Raw genomic sequence first — 20,345 nt, 5'->3', positions numbered from 1 at the left:
GCATTCGTCCTTCGTCATTAGCGCGTATTTTTTTCCTCCTTGCCGTACATATTTTAATTATATTATGTTTCAAACGAAATGCCAACGATAATCGGCTCGTTCGTGTGTGTGAGAGTGTGAGTGTGGCTTAAACCTTGCAATTTAAGGACGTCATCTTTTATGCAATCAACTCACTATTCACGACGCGTGCCGAATTCAGTTCCAAGACGACTTCGAAGCCACACGCCACGCCACGAAAATCCCGCCATCCTCGACTGTTCTGTGACTAGAATCTGTGAAAATCTATCATTGGGTTTGTAGCGTAACGCATCATTAACATCGACCAGGTTTTTTAATAACTTACTTTCAATTTACAAATCCCATAAAAGTAAATCAAAATTATTTATTTAGGATTAAAATCAATAACATTTTCACTCACTTCGACGCAGATTATCATTGCATTCAGCGAATTGTAAGTATCGCCTCTTGCAACACTTTCGTTCCGAACATATGGTATTTTATACAGCATTTTGTTTTCTCATAATTAAGAAAAAAATGTTTATTAAAAAAATTTAAGTATTGAGACAATGAAAGTTATTCAAGCAATTATTTAAACACTTAATTAAGAAAATGTATTGTAAATTATTCAATTTTTCTATTACGTATTATATATATTTATGTTATTATATTGTAAAAATCATATTTCGTAACAAAATTTGCAAATTTCAATTGATTTTCGAACAAAAAAACCTCGGGTTCGTCGCTTAACGCACCATTAAAGTCTCCACGGTAAAAGCATATAATTACCATTTAATGCATTGTTACAACGATTTTCTTTTGCCTCGCGATAAATCTAATTGAATTTTCCGATCGCCAATTATTTCCATACATTAATTACTTAATAACAGGACGTGTAAAAAGCTATTTTTAACGAAGAAAATAAATGAAAATAATGATTTTCCGCGATGGAAGTGTCTCGAGGAAACCGATGCTCACTCAAAAAGAAAACGAGCATATTTCGATGCGAAAAGTAAAAGTGAAACGTGTTTCTTAATTAATGAATAAATTTCCAACGCCAGTTTTTCCCGAAAAATTACCTAACTCGTCGACCTTCTTGCTTATCCCAATTGCGGTTTCAGATTAAAAAAAAACGTTTCTATTGCACGAATAACACCAACAAAAAAAATAGAGGTAACATCTTGGTAAATCGCGTTACGAAATTTGTGCAGAAAAATAAAATAAATAAACACTCAAATATTTACGTTTGCTTTAGTCGTCGTTTAGCGCGAAATGTGGAAACTCCGGTATTAAATTGCAATTAAAAATGAATTCGGATATTCGATTTCGTTGGTGAAAGTCTCTGCACGGTTCGCATTGTCGGATGATGTTTTAAGCGCGCTTTCGAGCATAAAAGGAATTCTGACTTTTTAACAATTTACTTCACTCATTACTTGAATTATTGCTTTAATTATAATTGGATGTTTAATTGTTAGTAAATGGATGCAAAATTATGAATGTTATTTAACTAATTATAACTTTGAAGTTCAATTAACATAAATTCTGTTATTGATTCACGAACTATTTTATTAAATAATCTTGTATCTAATATAAACTGCATATTTGTTTAATCTAAATCGCAGCCGGTGAGCAATCAACGTCTCCAATTAACAAGTATTACGTGAACACTTTACGATTATCGATTTAACTGCAAAATCTATATTAAGACTTCAAAACCAATTAGGATTGAGACGTTTTAACATCCGCAATATTCGGCCCTGATCAACTATAACAACATTTGATTAAATTAGTAGAATCCTTGCTATTTTTTTGAGTTTCTCGTTATTTCCGTCGATTAAATTAAAATTCGTCCTTTTGCCGCAGCCTCTCAAGGTCTGGCCCATATTGAGATTTTACTTTCGTATGCAAATGTCGCGTGAATTAGTTGAGGCCGAAGATACATTCTGTAAGGAAAATGAATCGCGTGCGAACGGAATCAACGTTATTGTGTCTTCTCGGAAACAACAACACTTTGCTTCTGGATTGCTGCGGAAAATAACGTGCGCCATGGGAAACGTTTTACAATCGGTGGAAGTGCGGAAGATTGCTTGCAAACGGAGGATCCATAAAGTCGTTACGTAAACAGAAGAGCGTCGAGAGCAGGAGGATGCGAGTGAAAGTGGCGCCTTCAATTTGTATCTCTTTCACCTCTTTCCTATAACATACATGGGACAAACGGATCGAACGGACGAGAGACGTAACAATAAGAAAGATTCGTTTCGAAATACTTGAACTTTCATTTTTTTTTTCTACTCTTATTCACGATTTATGATTGATCGTTTTCCAAGTGAATTTAGATTATCTAATATGTTAATACGACTGCAGCTAATCCATTTCAAGATACATTTTGATTAATTTATTAATATAATCGACTTGAGTTAATTCTACATTATTCATTATTAATAATCAATCTTTAATTTCTTTAGTTTTTCATACAATTATTACAATTAGTTTTTCCAATAAACTTAAATATAAAACTAAAATAAACGTATAATTCGAATATTTAAAACTACAAACTTTTTCATCAGTAGTTTATTAAATATATATGTCTTATGTAACAAAGCAAAATTAATTTTAATAATGAAAGTGATAATTAGTACTGAAAACAACATCTTTTTCCTATTTTTGATAATAATAATAATAATAATTTTCCAAAACTATTAGTTTTTCATACTGTCGTTTTTAAATATTTAAGTATGAAGTAAAATAAGTAAAGATTTCGTATCGTAATAGATATAAAATACATTTTTTTGTGCAATTATACCAAATTTCCATTACGACCTTAGCAATTATTTGTCCAGTTAATCATTTATTACTATGAAGTAAACCTATTTTGCTTTAATTGTGAAATATGTAAGTATTAATATATAAATAAATTTATTTATTTTTTATAACGACTTAAGAAAACATTATTTTTAAGTGGGACACGATTGTCGTAAAGTCAACTAGAACTAGAATTTTCTTGCCTCAAAGTGTACTTATAGAAAACATAAAAAAGATCGAGTTTGTAGCGCTGAAATAATGGATTACGTAATTACGTTTGATTGTGTTCCTTCTTTCTTCACAACTTGCGGCTTTTATTTGGAACTGATTTATATAATCGGCGTGACAATAAAATCTATCACACTTTCTAAACGGTTCGGGTTTCGACTTACGAAATCCTACCCAAATTGCACGCAAAAATCTTAGTGATGAAAGACGGAAATCGGAGAAGAGAATTGTGATTCGTTTTTAATTAGATTTATGCGAGTTGGAACGTGCTCGGAGCATTTGTAAAATGTCACACAGGGAATATTTATGAGTGGATATAATTGATACATATCTCCAGCCTTGACAGACGGTGTCATTCTAGAATTGTGGCGATTGTTTTGTTCGTGCACCGAATCAGAGTGGTCGCATTTTCCACCACCGCAAAAGTGATTGTACTCGATACAAATGCACACCATTATCCTGTACTGTTTAGAAGTATTTATAGGCATGGCGTGCGGCTCTCTTTGTGATTTATATACAAATCCAATAAAATTACTACTTCTATCTCTATCTTTCATTCTTTATTTCTTCTGCAACGCAAAGAAAAAGAAAGAAACTGTTATTAATTACCTCGAACACTTATTTACATATGTGCGGTTTTGAACTGCAATTCGTTATCGTTGTTAATATCAAATCCATTGTCTTGTCATGACAAACATAATTTGCGGTTCAATTATTCAATTCATAAAGAACTTTTCGTATTAACATGTAATCTCCAAACACTGTTAATTATTGAATTATGCGAATCATTTACATTCTAATTAATCATGTTTTTCAAATATCTGTCACTTTACTAAATGCTTTACAAGACTAATTTTATACATTCAACACTAGCTTATAAATTACATCAAAACTATTACACTTTAATTATGTAATATAAATTCATAAAAATCAACAGAACATGACAATAGCATTTTTATGAAAACTACCACAAATATATTTATAAACAAAAAAATATCTTAAAATACTCACATTTAAAAGAATATTACTTAATAATAACTTGAGAAGATTCAATTAAACGCAATACATTTGTAATTTTTTTTATCTATTAATTTATTTAATTTCTTTACATAATAAGAAACACACTAAACCCAATTAAAACTGAATAAATATTCCAGATCGTAACTTTACATTTACAATTGTACAAAGTAATATTCCTTGGAGCGATGATTATATTACAGAGAGCGTAACATAATACATGCATTAATATGTCAAGAAAACGATAATTGAGCGAATTCATGGTAATCGCAAACGAAAATTATAGTCGATTATTAGAATTAATAAACTGAATGCACGTGTCCGTGGTGAATTGTAAATTTCTTCAATGCATTCGCGGTGGACCGTAAGGAAATTTGCATATCATTTCCCAATCCGATTCAATTTTTAACGATGATAATGCATTTCCATAAGTGCATTAGAAATTGAAATCGTGTGAGCACAAAAAAATAAAAACGAGAAACAAGCCAGAGCATTCGTTCCACTCGCTGTGATATTACGCAACTTGATATGTCTGCTCAGTATGTAGTTGTTTTTTTGTTTTGTTTTTTTTTGTTCTTGTTGTTGCATTAGTGATTATGTGGAGTACAAGAAACTCGTTTCCTATTTCTGCTTTGGATATTATTAACATAATTCGTATTTGCCGATTTATTAGATACTTTTCAGTGATTGTTTAAAATTGATTGATTGAAATTATTAAAGATTGTCATTTAATAAGTAGATTTAGTTTTGGAAAATCAATTAAATTTTAATAAAGTTAACTGTAATTAGAGAATTTGAATCAAAGTAAACTGATTAACTAGAACGTTGACTTTTCGTTATTTAATTACAGTATGTAGGTTAATTAAGTTTTGTATCATAATCCATTCATTTAGTTTTTGGATGTGTACAAATGACAGCTGTATATTTACAACTTTGACATTTTATTTGAATTATAGAATGTAGGTTAAAAAAATGTTATTAACTGTTTTGAGTAATGGACATGTTCGTTACATAAAACTCTCATGAATGGTGGTAAAACAAGTTTGAAAGAACGATGAAGTCGTTACGAAGTCTCGCTGCAGATATGCTATAAAGAATAGCCACGTAAATCCGTTGCAGAAACAGAAAGGCTGCAAAAGCAGATTACCTAATCCTGCAAAACGAGAAAAAAAGGAAGCGTTTTGAAATTGGTAGAGTCGAGTTCTAAACCAGTCAATCGCGAGCAAAAGAACGTCCATCATCATCATCTCGAACTCTGCAAATCAACTAATCGAAAATTGTTTTCTGTTTCTGTTCTGTTCCAGGAGTGATAATCTAGTCTAGTCAATATGAAGTGTTATCTAAGTGCCGTGTGTGTCTTTAGTGTCCTGGTTGCCCTCAGTTGCGCCGCTCCGATGCCGCAAAGTGATCAGGTCAGTAGCTCAAACCTTACGTAATCCCACCGTAGTCCATCCACCCACATAGACCATTATTCTCATTGTGTGCTCATCTAGAAAACCCATCTTCAAAGCGAACAGAAGAATAAAAGTAAAAAGAACAAACCTATTGCATAAATCAATTAATAATCTGTCGCGTAACGTACACGCAAATCCTTTTACGTTTTATCGCAGCGGTTAAAAGCGAAACCGCATTTTCTTTCCTTAAAGATTTCAACTTAACTTTACAATTCTTAACGTCATCTAAATACATTCAATTCATTGATTAAACCGTTGCTTTTACAATTGAAACTATTTCAAGTCAACTTTGCAACTTTTAACATTATCTAAATATATTTAATTCATTAATTAAACCGTCGCATTTTCCAACGAAACGATTTCAACTCAAATTTGCAACGTCGTCTAAATACATTTAATTTATTAATTAAACTGTCGCAAGTAATTGGAAAATAATTCCTGCAGTTTATCCTTCGTACGAGTCTCGTTATTGTAATTGCACAGGAAACGGTGTAATGGTGAAAAGGATATTCAGATTCCCATTGTTTACACACTAATTGCTTCAAGTTTTCGAAAATAGCGTGATAAGCATATATCTTTCAAAAATTATTATTATTAATTAAATTTTACGCAATTATCCATACATTTTCTTCATTTTCTTTATATTTTCAAAAAACAAACGCATTATAAAATCATAACATCAAATATTTATGTTTGCTTTTCATTATTTACGCACTAATTGATGATAAATATCAATCAAAATTATTAATATCTAAATTAAAGTCAATAATGTGAAAGCACAATACGAAACCAAAGATTTATGTTAGTTTTCTTTCCGTTATTTACCCACTAATTCATTACATTTTTCAATTATTAGAAAAATTACATGCAATTATCCATACTTTTTCTTCAATTTCATTTGATTTTCGTGAAAGCATTTTATAAAACTCAACGATTTGTATTTGATTGACAAAATCGTTGAAATTATGCATACAGTTTCATCCATTTAACTTGATTTTCGAGAAAGCGCATTATAACATGAAAGATGTATTTCCTGTATCATTTGATTTTCTATAAAGCATGTAATAATATTACTATAACATCAAAGATTTACGTTTGTTTTTTGTTTTCTTTACTTGAAGTTCTAATAAAGATCTGCGTTTATTGCATGAACAGCTGCGGCTTGAAAGAGAAATAAAGCTAAATTAAAAGTGAAATTGTATCTTAAATTGCATTCAGGAAAATAAAATAAAAACCTGGGCGCACGTCGAGATGCGTGAAAATCGCGGAGCGCTGAATGACGTTGTTGCGTAACTGCGATTTCTAGGCCTTTGACGGGGATTTACGTTGCGTTAATTGTGGACAAAATTTCATAGTTTCTATATGGCCGTAACGTGACGTTTTCTCGTTACATTTTATTTTCATTTATTCGGGCCGCAATGGCAGCATGTCAATTAGAAAACGAAAGCGACGTGACACGTTTATTAGTTTTTTGTTGTTGTTGTTGCTGTTCCTTTTTTCGCAAATTGCAGACCGAAATAGAAATCCAATTTCTTTGATTTCATAAAAAAATGGTTTTACTTTGTTTCTGTTATTTAAAGATAATTTACTTAAAAAAAAACTTGTTATACCCTTTTTTATAGAAATTTAATCACAGTCAGTATTTGTAAAAAAAAAAACTTGTTTATAAAAATACTTGATTGGCTGAATATCAATTATTTTATGAAATGATAAAATTATAATACAGCTAATTAAATCTCAGGTTTGCCATTTGAATTGCATGAATAATGAATGTATCGAATGAAACGATAATTACTGTTAATACAAGAACTTTAATGTCTCCATTGGATTTTATTGAATTATAGCTTTTTTTTGTATTTAATCTTTGTTTATTCACTATTATTAATCAGCAAGTGAATGTTAACTAAATTAGTATATTTCAATATAGTTTACTAATTTAATTCTGTGAATAATCGGTGAAAAAATTGATAATTGCTACTGAAAATAAGTTGTTAATTTTAAGAAAATGATGGCATTTCTATATATACAACATTTTATTCTATATATATTCATTTTATTATTATATTATAAAAAAAACTCTATTCTCATGGTTTTATTGAAATTTTCTATTGAATTTTCATTGGCGATGAAAGAAAATTTATTTATTTACGTATAAAAATGAAATCAATTAATGATTTATAAAAATGAAGATTTTCAATTTGACAATTTAAATTTGTTGTTGTTGAACTTTCTTTGGTGACATATGATAAACAGCATAATTCAAGTTAATTAGAAAGTATTTTGCGCATTTCCTCCTGCATTACGTTATGAACAAAGTCAATATGAGGAATGCAAAATTGTAATTTCCATTAATAAATTAGCTTTCAAGCAAGTCTAAGTAAATAATTAATGATGCGATGAGTTGAAAACAAAAACTGTCAGTAGTATATGATGAAACTTTCATTGGATCTCCAAATTCGGTTATGGGTCTAATTATTAATGAAGCGGTGGCAAGTTCCAAACGAATTTTGTTAGTCGAGGTTTGCTTTGGGTGTCGTTCCGAGAGACGCGTTCTGCATGCAAGAGAAGAAAGTGCAAGTGAAAGTAAAGCGAGAGAAAGAGAGTCCTGACCCGATGTTCGATCGCATTGGCCGGATGGACATTCCTCCTTACCCACATTTATTACGCAACAAACGGCAAAATCAATCGATTTCAACTCCATACACACTCGAAAAGAAAAAGGAAACAAAATATCTTTGATATTGTAAATTACGTAACATATTTTCCTTGGGAACAATGCAAATATGGAACGAATCACGCAACAAACAGCAAAATCACTTCAATAAATTTTCGAAAATAAAAGAAACGTCTTTGATATTTTAACGAAATCACGTAACCTTTTCACTTGAGAACTATGCAAATATGGACTGAATTATGCAACAAACAGCAAAATCAAACGACTTCAATTCCATAAGTTTTGTAGAAAAAATATCAAATAAATTGTTTATATTATAACGAAATTACGTAACTTCTTTTCCTTAAGAACAATATCAAAATGGATCACAACAAGCAACAAAATCAATCGACTTTTATGCAAATAAAATTAAAAATAAGTACAGCAAATCTTTGATATTATAACGAAATTTCTTTTCCTTTAGAACAATTCCAATATTAACCACAACCAACAGCAAAATCAATCTTTTTCTGTGGAATTGAAAATAAATTTAAAAAATCTTTGATATTATAACGAAATTACGTAACTTCTTTTCTTTAAGAACAATCTCAATATGAACCACAACAAACAGCAAAATCAATCGATTTCTATAGTTTTAAAACTGAAAATAAAGAAAAAAATCTTTGATATTATAACGAAATTGCGTAACCTATTTTCTTTGCGAACAATACAAATATAGATTATTTGATCAATTTTGCGGTGCTGGAATTACCTTCAATGAGCCGAAACCGGCGCCAATCCCAGGAAATCTCATGTCTTGCACAAGAGGCAGAAATTTTGAATACAAAAAAATAGAGCACCATTAACGTTCCTAATGGCATTAGGTGTTTCGCACGTTCACTTTATTCCAGACCGTTCAGATTGTTGTCTATACGTGTTTAACATAAAGGCGTTGAGCAATTTCGCCTCGGCGTAAGTTCCTTTGTGGTTACTGTGTATGTACGTACGTACAGGTACAAAGAGTTTCTGCATGTGTGGGACGACGATAATTTTTATTCGGTTTTTCTTTGCAATCGTAATTTATTGTCCATTTGTTTCCAATCCACCTGGATACAATACCTACCTTGATTTGCGTTCCCATTGGCAACGAAATGGGTCTTGTTAAGCAGTTGACGACATTGAAGTGTCACTGCATAAAATAATCAGATTTTGATTGATAAGTGGCGCATATGACGACACCTTTACGTGTTTAATAAATCAAAGGATTTACAGAATCTTATTATGTGAAAAAAAATGATTAAGAACTGGTACTTCATATTTGGACAGTTGCATTGCTTCATTTATTGATTTACCTTCAAAAGAATCTTTTGGTAAATTGAAAAAAGTATGATTAAAGACAGGTACTGCTTATTTGGACACTTATATTGCTTCATTCATTTACTTACATTCTTTTGAGTGTTTCTATATATGGTTTCAGAAATCATTACATTTTTATCATTACACCAAAAAAAAAGTTTTATTTTAGAAAATAAATGCGTGTTCTTTTATAAATTGTAAAGATATGCAATTACAATACTTATTATATATTATTAAGTCTTTATTTCATCAATAATTTGTTTGATTACGAGAAAATTTACAATAAAATTAATTGAAAATTATTTGATTCAACTTCAAAATATGAGTTTATAATGTCGTAAATTAACAAATTTAACAGTTATTACATATTATAAAATAATGATTACCCAATAATTCATATCAATTATTAATCTTTTTTGTTATACAAATTGATGAAAAATAAGCTATTTACTACAGTTATTACAGATTATTAAAACTTTATTACTCCAATAATTCATTTTACTTTCATAATACTTATTAGTTGACAAATTGACAAAAAGTGTATTTTATAACAGTTATAATGTATTATTAAACATTTATTGCTTCAATAATTTCTTTGCTTTAGAAATAATGAATTTAAAATTTACGAACAACAAAAATATTCTAATATTTTGGTAAAAACTATTTGATTTGTTAATAATTTTATAAAATGAAGTAATAAATATTTCAATTAAATATTCCAACTGTTGTACAATTTGTTCTTGAAGATGAAAAGAGAATGCAGCAATAAATTCATCATTTTTTTTACCACTTCTTCAGCAAACAAAAAGCAGAAATCCTTGCAAACTATGCCGAAGATAAATGACTTCAGAATATAATAATTAATATTTTCTGATGATCCAAGTCGTTTCATTGTTGATTTCTCCAGTAAACCAGTTTTATTTATTGCTCGGCAAAAGAGTTTTGATGCATTGGCTGTTAAGTTAATCGAAGCTGTTAAACTGAAAAAATGTACAATTTAACATTGTGCGAACGACACCTGCATGTAAAACCGTATCCCATTTGCACGCGAATCGAAATTTATTGTCGTTTTCAATAAAACAAGCACCTCGTCTTTCATCGACAACAGTTTTAATAACACAATATTCATAACACGATAGTTATAAATTCTTGTGCGATAAATTCACTTTTTCTGAAATACCCGATATTGAATTGCAATTAATTGTCTATAAATTTAAAATGAATATATTCTCACTTCAAGTGATAAATCTTTTCTTTTTCCTTTACACGACATTGAACTGTCATTTACTCTCTGTACTTTTCAATTTACTAGCTCCATATTCTCAATCTACATCAAACACTAAATCAATTATGAGACAAGCAATTACAATAAATTTTGTTTAGAAATAAACCATTACTAAAAGGATTTCGTTACGGATTTCACTCATTTACTGAAATTGATCTGTTAATATAATATGTAATCGGACGTTACGTCTTGATGGGTTTGGAAAATGCGTTAATTAGCTTATGAATTGATTTATGCAAATTACAATCACGCGACGCAACTTCCGCGATGCGCCCATTTAGGATGCACGTTGTTTGCTAATCCGAAGATCGATAATCATTCATCCAGATTTTGGAATGTATCTAACACAACAAATGATTTCCCCACGAGCTCACCCAAGCTTGAAACAAAACTAATCGCCTTTAATTAATACGTATATTTATTAACAATTTATTTATATCATAATTCCCAGTTTTCTTCTAGCTTAGTGATTATACAATTGTATTTCAATTGAGCATGTTATTACTAATATGTTTGTTATTCAATGAACGATCTCTTTATTTAACATCCTCTGGCGTATCTCTCTATATATCTTTGTATCGTTTCATCAAATTTATTGTTATTTTTTGTTGTGTTCTATTTGTGTATGTATTTCGTTTAGTGTCTTATTCCGTGCATGCAGTTTTCCGTCGCAAAAGTCTCTTTGAACGACTCGACTGGATCCTCTATAAACATCATCACATCAACTTGTTCCCAAAAAATATTGTTGACAACAAAAAAAAAATATTCTTGTGCTAATTTTGATTATTTGCTTTTTCTGCGACCAAAAATCAGTCCGGTGGTTCCAATACGAGATTGCAAACGACGAATATCGTCGAAGGCATTAATAGTAAAATAAGATTGTTGAGACAGTACTGTCCGCAAATATTCCAGGTAAATATATTCGCATACGTTTTCATTTGTCCGATGAACTGATTGATACACGTTTTTGTTTCTCTTATGCTCGTTTTGATATTATGCAATATTTTCACAAAAAAAAAGTGATGGTAATTAAGACTCATTTCCTGGTGTGTCAACGGCCTTCGTCGGTCTTGCATAATGGTAAATATCGTGTGACAATTTGCTTCGGTCCGTTTCAATTAGATCGAAGCCAATTAGAATTAATTCGCATCGACTTCTAATTGATCGTAAATAAAACTTAATTTGTCATAAATTTCAATGGGCGAAGAAAAATATTACACAATCAGTTCGTTGGGACTTCGTTAGAACCAATTGCATTTGAAAAATTTAAGAAAATTGTAGAAAATAATTTGTTTAAATGAATTATTTAACATTAATAGATATAAGGTTTTTATAAGCAAAATGATAAATATACAAGGTATGATCTGTTTCATTTAAGTATTTTACAGAAGTGAATTATTCAAAAATATGGGACTAATGTTTTTGAATACTTCACTTATAATACCTCTTACATCAATAGTGTCATTTATATATGGACAAAGCAATTTCGTATATTCATACCTTGTATATTTATATCATGATGAGTTTTCGAATGCAATTGAAGTTGATGAAATAAGAAAACAAATTTGATTGTATTAATGAGCAACCGTTTTTCGTAGGTGATAGATAATGTGATACAAAACGTGACAAGCACCGCGTTCCGAGTGATCGGAAGGGCGGTTCTGCAGAGCGGAGGTTTGGGCGGCGGCAGCCGCAGCTCAGGAGGAGGTTCTACCAGCAAAGTCACCGTAGTTTTGCCAACTTTCCCACCAGATGAAGATTACGATGATGAGGAAGATACCAACGAAGTTGGTGGTAGCTCTTCGACTACAACCACCGAGGCTAGTAGTGCAATTGAATCTAGATTAACTGCCACATCGGACAGTCCCAAGGAATCAGAGGCTACCGCTGTTAAGGTCGAACCAACAACCGAAGTCGACGGCAATCCATTGAAGATCGTCATCGAGACAACCAGCGAAGATGCGATCACTACAACCCCTAGCGAAATCGAAGATCTGATAACAGTTGACTTACCTAATTCGGTCGATCTCAATGTTAGCACCGGTCTGAATGTTGATGAAGCCGTTAGTTCGATCGATAAATTGATTTACATGAACTCCGAGGAAGCTATAGTCAGCGATGTCGCTACTTCCACGACCGAAGCTGTCCCAGAAGTTAAATCCGAGGAAGCAATTGTTTCCGTAGATATCACCGCCGAATTGATTACCAGCAATCCCATAGTTTCATCCGACGAAGTTGTTCAAGTAGATGTTACAACAGTAAAAGCTATTGATTCGGAGATTCTTCAACCCGTCGATGTGACTAAATCCGATGAAGTCGAATTATCCGTTAAGACTTCTGTACAATCCGATGCTGTTGATGCGACGATCGAAGCAGTCGTTACGACCGAAACAGTGGTTACGACCGAAATAGCGGATTCCTCTGATTCCAAGGAAACTACGACGAAACAGACATCTGACGAATCAATTGAAATTAGTAGTGCAACCGAATCTGTAGTGGCTTCCACAGAAGCCAGTAGTGAAGATGTCAAAGAGATCAGCGAAAACGAAATTGGTATTGAAGATAATAGGATTAACCTATTCGATACAGAAAACATAATCGGTGATGAGACGAGTACTGAAATGGCCCCGTTCACAGTATGATTGGTTTTATTTTAGTCATAGCCTTATAGCCTATTCGAATTAAACAAACAAAGTAATACATAAAAAAAAAGTACATCAGATTAAAAAAAATAAATACAGAACGAAATTCCACCTCCAGGACAACTATGGAAGTATTTCGATCATCATCATTACCAAAAACAAAACATTCCACTCCAAAGACTAGTGTGGAACCAGAATCATGCATTACTCTATATAATACTTAAGACTGAAGCAACGCAATTAATCAATGACAATTTTAGTTTATAAGTTTTTTCTTTTTTTTTTTTCTTATCTAGCTTGTATTTAATTAAAGACTGATAAAAACCAAAACTTATGTTACGATTTGGCTGTTAGTTACTCTGATCTTGATTATCTGGAGGTCCATCACCATCATCATCATCAAATTCCAAACATTAAAGCTCTTTGGAACAACTTACAACTACATTTCATCTTTCTATCTATCTGTGTATTCTATATGACGAATAAAGTGTACCATCATCTCGTTCTGATTATATGTTTTACAAGACGAATCATCTGACTTGCGCTAAGCTACTGTTTCTTTTATTATTTATAAACGCTTCCTAATGTTTGTTGGGATCCGCTTCGTCCGTTTCCGAATCGTTTCTTATTTTCTGTTTCCCCTTTTTGCAGTCCTCTCCGAGCGAGTTGAGCAGAGAGAAGAGGGACGTTCGCGTGGTGAGGGCGGCCGAGGCCCAGCAGTCCGATGATCAAGAGACCGCAGCGTCGGGTGGAAACGGACCGAATCCATCCGATGATTTGTCCAATGTTGATGCTGACGACGCCGACAGGGACAAGAGGTATCTGCCATTCGGAGGCTCTTTCGGTGGTCACGCTTCCGGTGGTCATGCCGGAGGCGGATCCGGAAACTTCCTTTTCGACATCATCAGGGTAAGCAACGCCGTGTAAAATAACGGACAACCTCACGCAAAATAGCACCAAGATTATGTGCCATCGAAAACTATACATATATATATTGTTACCATAATCATCTTAGTAGATACTTTGGTTAGTCAGAAAAGATAAATAAGAACAAAAAAAAACAACAACCTATGTCTCATCTAGATCAGACTCATACGCAATCACCGTAATAAAGTCTCATTTAAATATTAAGGCCAGGTAAAAGGTTCAATCATAAGTGTGTAGCATTTATTATTATCTGTAAGTTCGCCTTAACGATTTTCGCTATCTCTTTAATTATGTACAAATATGTTATACGTCTTTTAATTATTATTATTTTTTTTCTTTAGTTTTACTTTTCTTCACGCATTGATTTAATAAATAATCTATGTATATAAATATATTTATGTGTAGGTACCTACCTATGATTTGAATAATTATAAACGGTAATTATTGCGAAACCGCAGGAAAGTTTCCTAGTATTAGACTAGAAACACATTCTAATTTCCCTTTGATAAATGAACAAACAAAACGAACATACAAACAAAAATAATAATAATACATCATTATTCCTTCAACTCAAAATAAACGCAAAGAGTTTCAATCATCAATGGCGGCATTTGTACTGATTCACTTCAGAACTAGTACGCACCGATTTTTCTTCCCGCAGAAACATCAAGTCGTGCACCAAAGCACGTACTTATTGAATACGGTGAAAGTAATGCTGCTGGTCGTTGCATGACTGGATTGTGGATACGAGACAGGAGAGGAACGAACAATAAAACTAAATGTGTGACCGTTTGGTACACTTTCGGACACTAAGTAGGCGACGAAGGGGAGTTCAGATCAAAAGCACATGTCAACGAGTCTTGTGTTTTTCATTTCCTTTGCTCCATATCTTGATCACGGATTCGTGACACTGCAACAACCAGTCATGCTACTACATATTTACACTCCACTTTTCCTATAACAGTTAATAGTTTTGCTAAGGTTAATCGATTTTGCAGAAAAACAATCTCAATAAAAAGTCATATTTATTATTTTCTATCGGCTTATTAATTACAAATATTATTTTATTTCTGAATCAGATTATAAAATCAAATTGATTTATACATATTTCGACATTAATCCTTATCATGATAAAATTATTCAATAACGAATTTAACGTATGATGTAATATATTGACGCAATATATAAATCCACTTTTGCTTTGGAATTATTACTTTGCTAAGGTTAATCGATTTTACACTAAAACAATTTTAAAGCAAAGTCATACTCCGTTCAAAACACATTCACTTCTCTAATGTTTTGCTAATGACATATCAAAATCGTAACTATTTCCCCCATTGATTTATTTTAATTCTCAATCAGATTAGAAAAGTTTTAATTAACCCAATTTATCAGTTATATAACGAACTAATAGTTTATGTGAAATTATTAGTTTTCTTACCAGAAAATGTATGAATTCAACTTTTTATATTTTAGTTAAAACTGCATAAGTTTTTATAAATGTTTATTGTTGACAAATTTTAGATTTTCTTTACTAATTTTAATTGAATTCGTTTAATTACATTTGTAAATCTGATAATGTTATAATATATATAATTATATTGAATCAAATAATAATTATGAAACAATAATTTAAATTATTGAAAAAGTTATCAATTTTATAACGAAAATCGTTTGAATAAGATATTGTAGCTTCAATAATTTTTTTACTTTTACAACAAAAAATCGTTTTTCAAATATAAATTAAATCAGTCTAATCTAATTTAGAAATAGAATAAAATAATAATTTCAATATGTTTTTGATCAATTAAATTATTTAATATGGAAGTGAAAATATTGACTTATATTTCACTGAATATGGATAAAACCAGGCACCTCCACCAAAATTTAAAAACAAAACTTAAAGAAATTACTTTCCAATTGCACTTATGAATTATTGACTTGAACTCTACAGGTGAACGTAAAGTCTATTTCTTTTTTTTTAATACGCAAATTCTTTCGAATGCCCTTCGACTGCAAACCACAATCTAAAAGTCGAGAATGACGCAACGCGAAACGGCCTATTCCAATATAAATATATTTTTCCACACTCATTCGCTCATTAATAATTCCTAAACTTTCATAAACATGCGTTCCATTTTTTTTTATAAATATTTCATTTTTATTTTTCAAAAACGCGAAACGCATTTGATTAGCTTACGCAATCCACCTTGAAATAGTTACGCAATTTACACCGAATTGTAAGAAAGTTTATTGGAGATTTAGTAAATAGGAAAAGTATTTCAACCTTGCTCCTGTTTTAGTTTGTTTGTTACTTTTTCAATAATAATAATTATTATTATTGTTTTTGTTTGATTTGTTATGTAATTGAAATTTTGTGGACGATCTTTTGTACAAGAGGTGACTGTTGTGGTGTTTAGCGCACCGCCGATGGAGCTGCAAGAGCCGCTGGAACTGTTTACAGAATAGCAACAGGCACAGAAAATTCGGGACTAGCGATTACAGCTACATCCACAGCGACTAGAACATTGACACCTCAGGTATTAACCCCATCCCCGCCTCTCCCAAAAATTAAAAAAAAAAAAGATAACTTCATCTAGAATTAAACTCACCATCGAAAGAATCTCTTTTTTTCACACAATTTGTCGACAATGTAACGAAACAAACCGATGGTTAAAAAGATCTTCTTTCGAGATACACATCACCTAATATTTTCATCCAATCTTCGTGCACTTTTCGCTTGGTTTCTTGGTGGCACTCTATATTTTTTATCACTCAGTTTTTATTTAGAGTTTTTTTTTTTAATTTGTTTGTTTTGAAAAAGCAACAACTGCAGCATTTCACTTCGGCCTCGATTCACCCAACTGTATAAAGCACACAAAAACGAAATCTACACCTTCTACTAACTTGTACATACAGCGACATCAAAATCACTTTCGACCATTATTTTTTATATTATTACTCTCATTTTAAAATTTATAAGCTGTAAATACGAATATAGTGCTTGAATTGTACGCAACTATATCTATATTAACTTGATCGTGAAACGGTTTTTCGTTGATTTGTCATGTCTGAATCAAGCACTATTTTTGTTTGAAACTCTTCTAATCTTTCATTTCTTGCGTTTTTGGTAAGTTACATCTGTATTTTAAATAATTAAAATAAAAACAATCTAACCTAACAATTAATAACCAGTGTTCATTATCTCTCTTAACTGGGTTTCTTGATCAAAAATTAAATGTTATAATTCTCTATTTTCATTCAACTTACATAATCTAAACTTTCCATCAAGCATGTATTTAATCTTATATACTTTTCATTACTATAATAAGGATGAACCTAATATCTAACTCTATTGGTTTTGATCATTCATCTAATCATCTTCAAAGGAGTGAAGACAACAGGAAAAAAAAATGTTATGCTAATACTATTTCATTCCTATGACTAAAATGTTTCCAAACTAAGTTCCTACCTTTCTATCAGACATGACAGACACACAAACAGACCAGAATACTTTTTCCATAAATATGTCAGTCGTAATTGCATTCATAATCGACTTAATTACAATTTATTATTATCAAACCTGCGAACACGAATTGGTAAGACCAGGTATACAATAACATGTAATCAAAGCATATCAGGAAATTATTATTAAATGAAACTTTTCAACCCGAATAAATTATGCAATAAATCAATATTTCCGCTCACTTAATTATTGGTACTATAGTGATAAAGGTAAGTGTATAAGTAGACAAAAGTAGAATTGTAGAAGTAGTAATCTTTGAAGAAAAACAATTACAAACAAAAAGTATATTTCAATTAAATGAAAACTATAGTTGATTAGAAATAATTTATAATTGTTGCATAATAATAATTGAAGTTCGAATACTTTCTTGAATATCAAACAAGATACCTATAATTACGCTCTTATATAATAAACGATAATTATAGAACTAATACATTAGAAAACGAGAAATGTTCAAGTTGTAGAAAGAAATTGCAATTATCTCTAAATAGAGTAATAATTATCCAATTAGTAAATGAATTAAATAATAATATTTTACAATAAATTACTTTTATTAAATTGACTCAATTATTTAGCATATCATAATTACAACTAGAAAATCAAGTAAAAAAGATAGTAATTTTGAAAGTTAATGAATCAGTTAGAAAAACATTAGTTTTATTGAAGCAATTAATATATTTAAACAAATATTAAAATATGACAGCTATCAAAAGTTAAACAATGTGTGTTACGGAAATTACTTGATTTGGTGATTAATAAAGTTAACACAGGTTAAAAATATTAATATAAAAGAGTAATAACAATAGATTTCGCACACAACTGATAGAAAAACTGATTAGAATTATAAATTTTAAAATAATCATCAGAGTTTGAATAAATCTAAAACATTTAAATTGTTTACATTAAGAAGAATCTATTCATCTATAACATTAATTTGCTATAATTTGTTCAATATAGAACTCTTCAGTTTCTTATTCGTTCTTCTATTGATTTATTCTTTCTTACTTAAATTTCATTTTTCTTTTATTATTGTATCTAATTTCTTATAAACGTTGTTTATTATATAACTAGTAATTATTAATATTTATTATTAGTAAAATATGCTAAATGTAAGGATAATATTTAAAGAATAAAATCATGCATTTTCTATATTGAGTTATTAAAATTAATTAATTGGAATCATTGGAATTAATTTGTTGGAATCATTGCTAACAACTGAGTATTAAAGTCAATGTAAACGAATGTTTCTTGAGAAATATGAAGATACTTATAAGTAACAGTTTTGCATAATTTCAATGAAATCTGAGCTGAAGCAGATATCCGCAATTATTAGTTATATTTCTTCGTCTTTTTTTTTAACTTTTAACTATGAATTACATGTAGAAATATTGCGATTCATGGCGAATGTAATGTGCTCGGTCATAATCGCACAAAATGCCATGTAATAATAATTCTCTAATTATGCGAGGGCAATTGGCGATCCGATATAATTACAATTACACGCTCTTTAAATATAAAATGTATATGATAAAAGTGCGTGGAATGCTGCAGAAACCATTTGGAGCGGAGACTTCTTGGACTGAAGGCGAGGGCACATAAATATCCGTTCACTTTTACCCCACTTATGTAAATGCGTCCACACGACACGTGGGTCGTTACCCAATGACAATTCCAGATCGAATTTTGCCACGGGTTCCGCCTCAAGCAAAGAAAAAGGAAACAAAATAAAAAAATAACATATAATAATATAAAAAGAAACGCGTCCTCCGTTATGCAACATACCGCGCACGTCGGTATTTCGATTGTCTAAACACTTTCTTCGATCTGTTGCGCAATTAGCGATTATTTTTTTTGCGCTAAACCTAATAATTTCCGTCTCCTCTTCTAAATGCGCGACTCTATAAGCATGTGTTTAATGTGAAAGGAGATGAGCGCTTTCTCCTTCGACTCTTGCCTTGATCGATCGTCCGGTGACTTTCTTTATCGACGATCGAGAATTACATAATTGAAGCTTCATTCATTCTTGATGCGTGGAAATGTCACGAAACCCGTCGATGACATTTAAATGGGAGCGAATCCTTGAACAAATTGTTGAGGCTACGATTATTGTATAATTGATACTCGCACAGCTTGATGTATATTAAATATTACGTGTAAATAGCTTGATGCAATCCCGCGATTCGTATTCAGCATTTAATCTAATGATTGCGGATGTTTTTGCAGTTGGTGGCTGGATCTGGAGCGACCGAGGAATCTGACGAGAAGGACAACTCTCCAGCTGGACCAGGTGGAGTAGCTGAAATCGACGTTGCCAAGGGAGCCGACGGTTACACCGAAGGAGTTCCCGGACCAATCACCAGGCTCTTCGTTTTGGCCAACCGCGGTCTCGCCAACTTGGTCCAAGACTTGATTCTCGTAAGAACTCAAAATTTCAACAATAACAAAAACAATTAAAATT

At 31.2% G+C, this 20,345-nt stretch overlaps 1 protein-coding gene across 3 annotated transcripts in view; it reads left to right on the top strand.

Moving 5' to 3' along the window:
- Positions 1–20,345, top strand: part of LOC108557591 (papilin-like) — a 30,919-nt gene that overhangs the window by 10,150 nt on the left and 424 nt on the right. The window contains exons 1-6 of one of the 3 annotated variants that reach the window (XM_017914178.1): positions 161–292; positions 5,349–5,456; positions 11,606–11,704; positions 12,391–13,428; positions 14,086–14,343; positions 20,111–20,302. In XM_017914178.1, coding sequence (XP_017769667.1) covers positions 5,373–5,456; positions 11,606–11,704; positions 12,391–13,428; positions 14,086–14,343; positions 20,111–20,302 — 1,671 coding nt within the window. In that variant the 5' untranslated portion in view covers positions 161–292; positions 5,349–5,372. Of the gene's footprint in view, positions 1–160; positions 293–388; positions 452–5,348; positions 5,457–11,605; positions 11,705–12,390; positions 13,429–14,085; positions 14,344–20,110; positions 20,303–20,345 lie in introns of those variants that run through there. The other 2 variants (XM_017914180.1, XM_017914179.1) reach the window with 2 other exon arrangements.

The sequence above is a fragment of the Nicrophorus vespilloides genome, unplaced genomic scaffold (assembly GCF_001412225.1).
Source record: "Nicrophorus vespilloides isolate i.1.1-1 unplaced genomic scaffold, Nicve_v1.0, whole genome shotgun sequence".
Taxonomy (NCBI): domain Eukaryota; kingdom Metazoa; phylum Arthropoda; class Insecta; order Coleoptera; family Silphidae; genus Nicrophorus; species Nicrophorus vespilloides.
The sequence above is the reverse complement of the archived record's forward strand: the minus strand, read 5'-3'. Positions and strand labels throughout refer to the sequence as shown.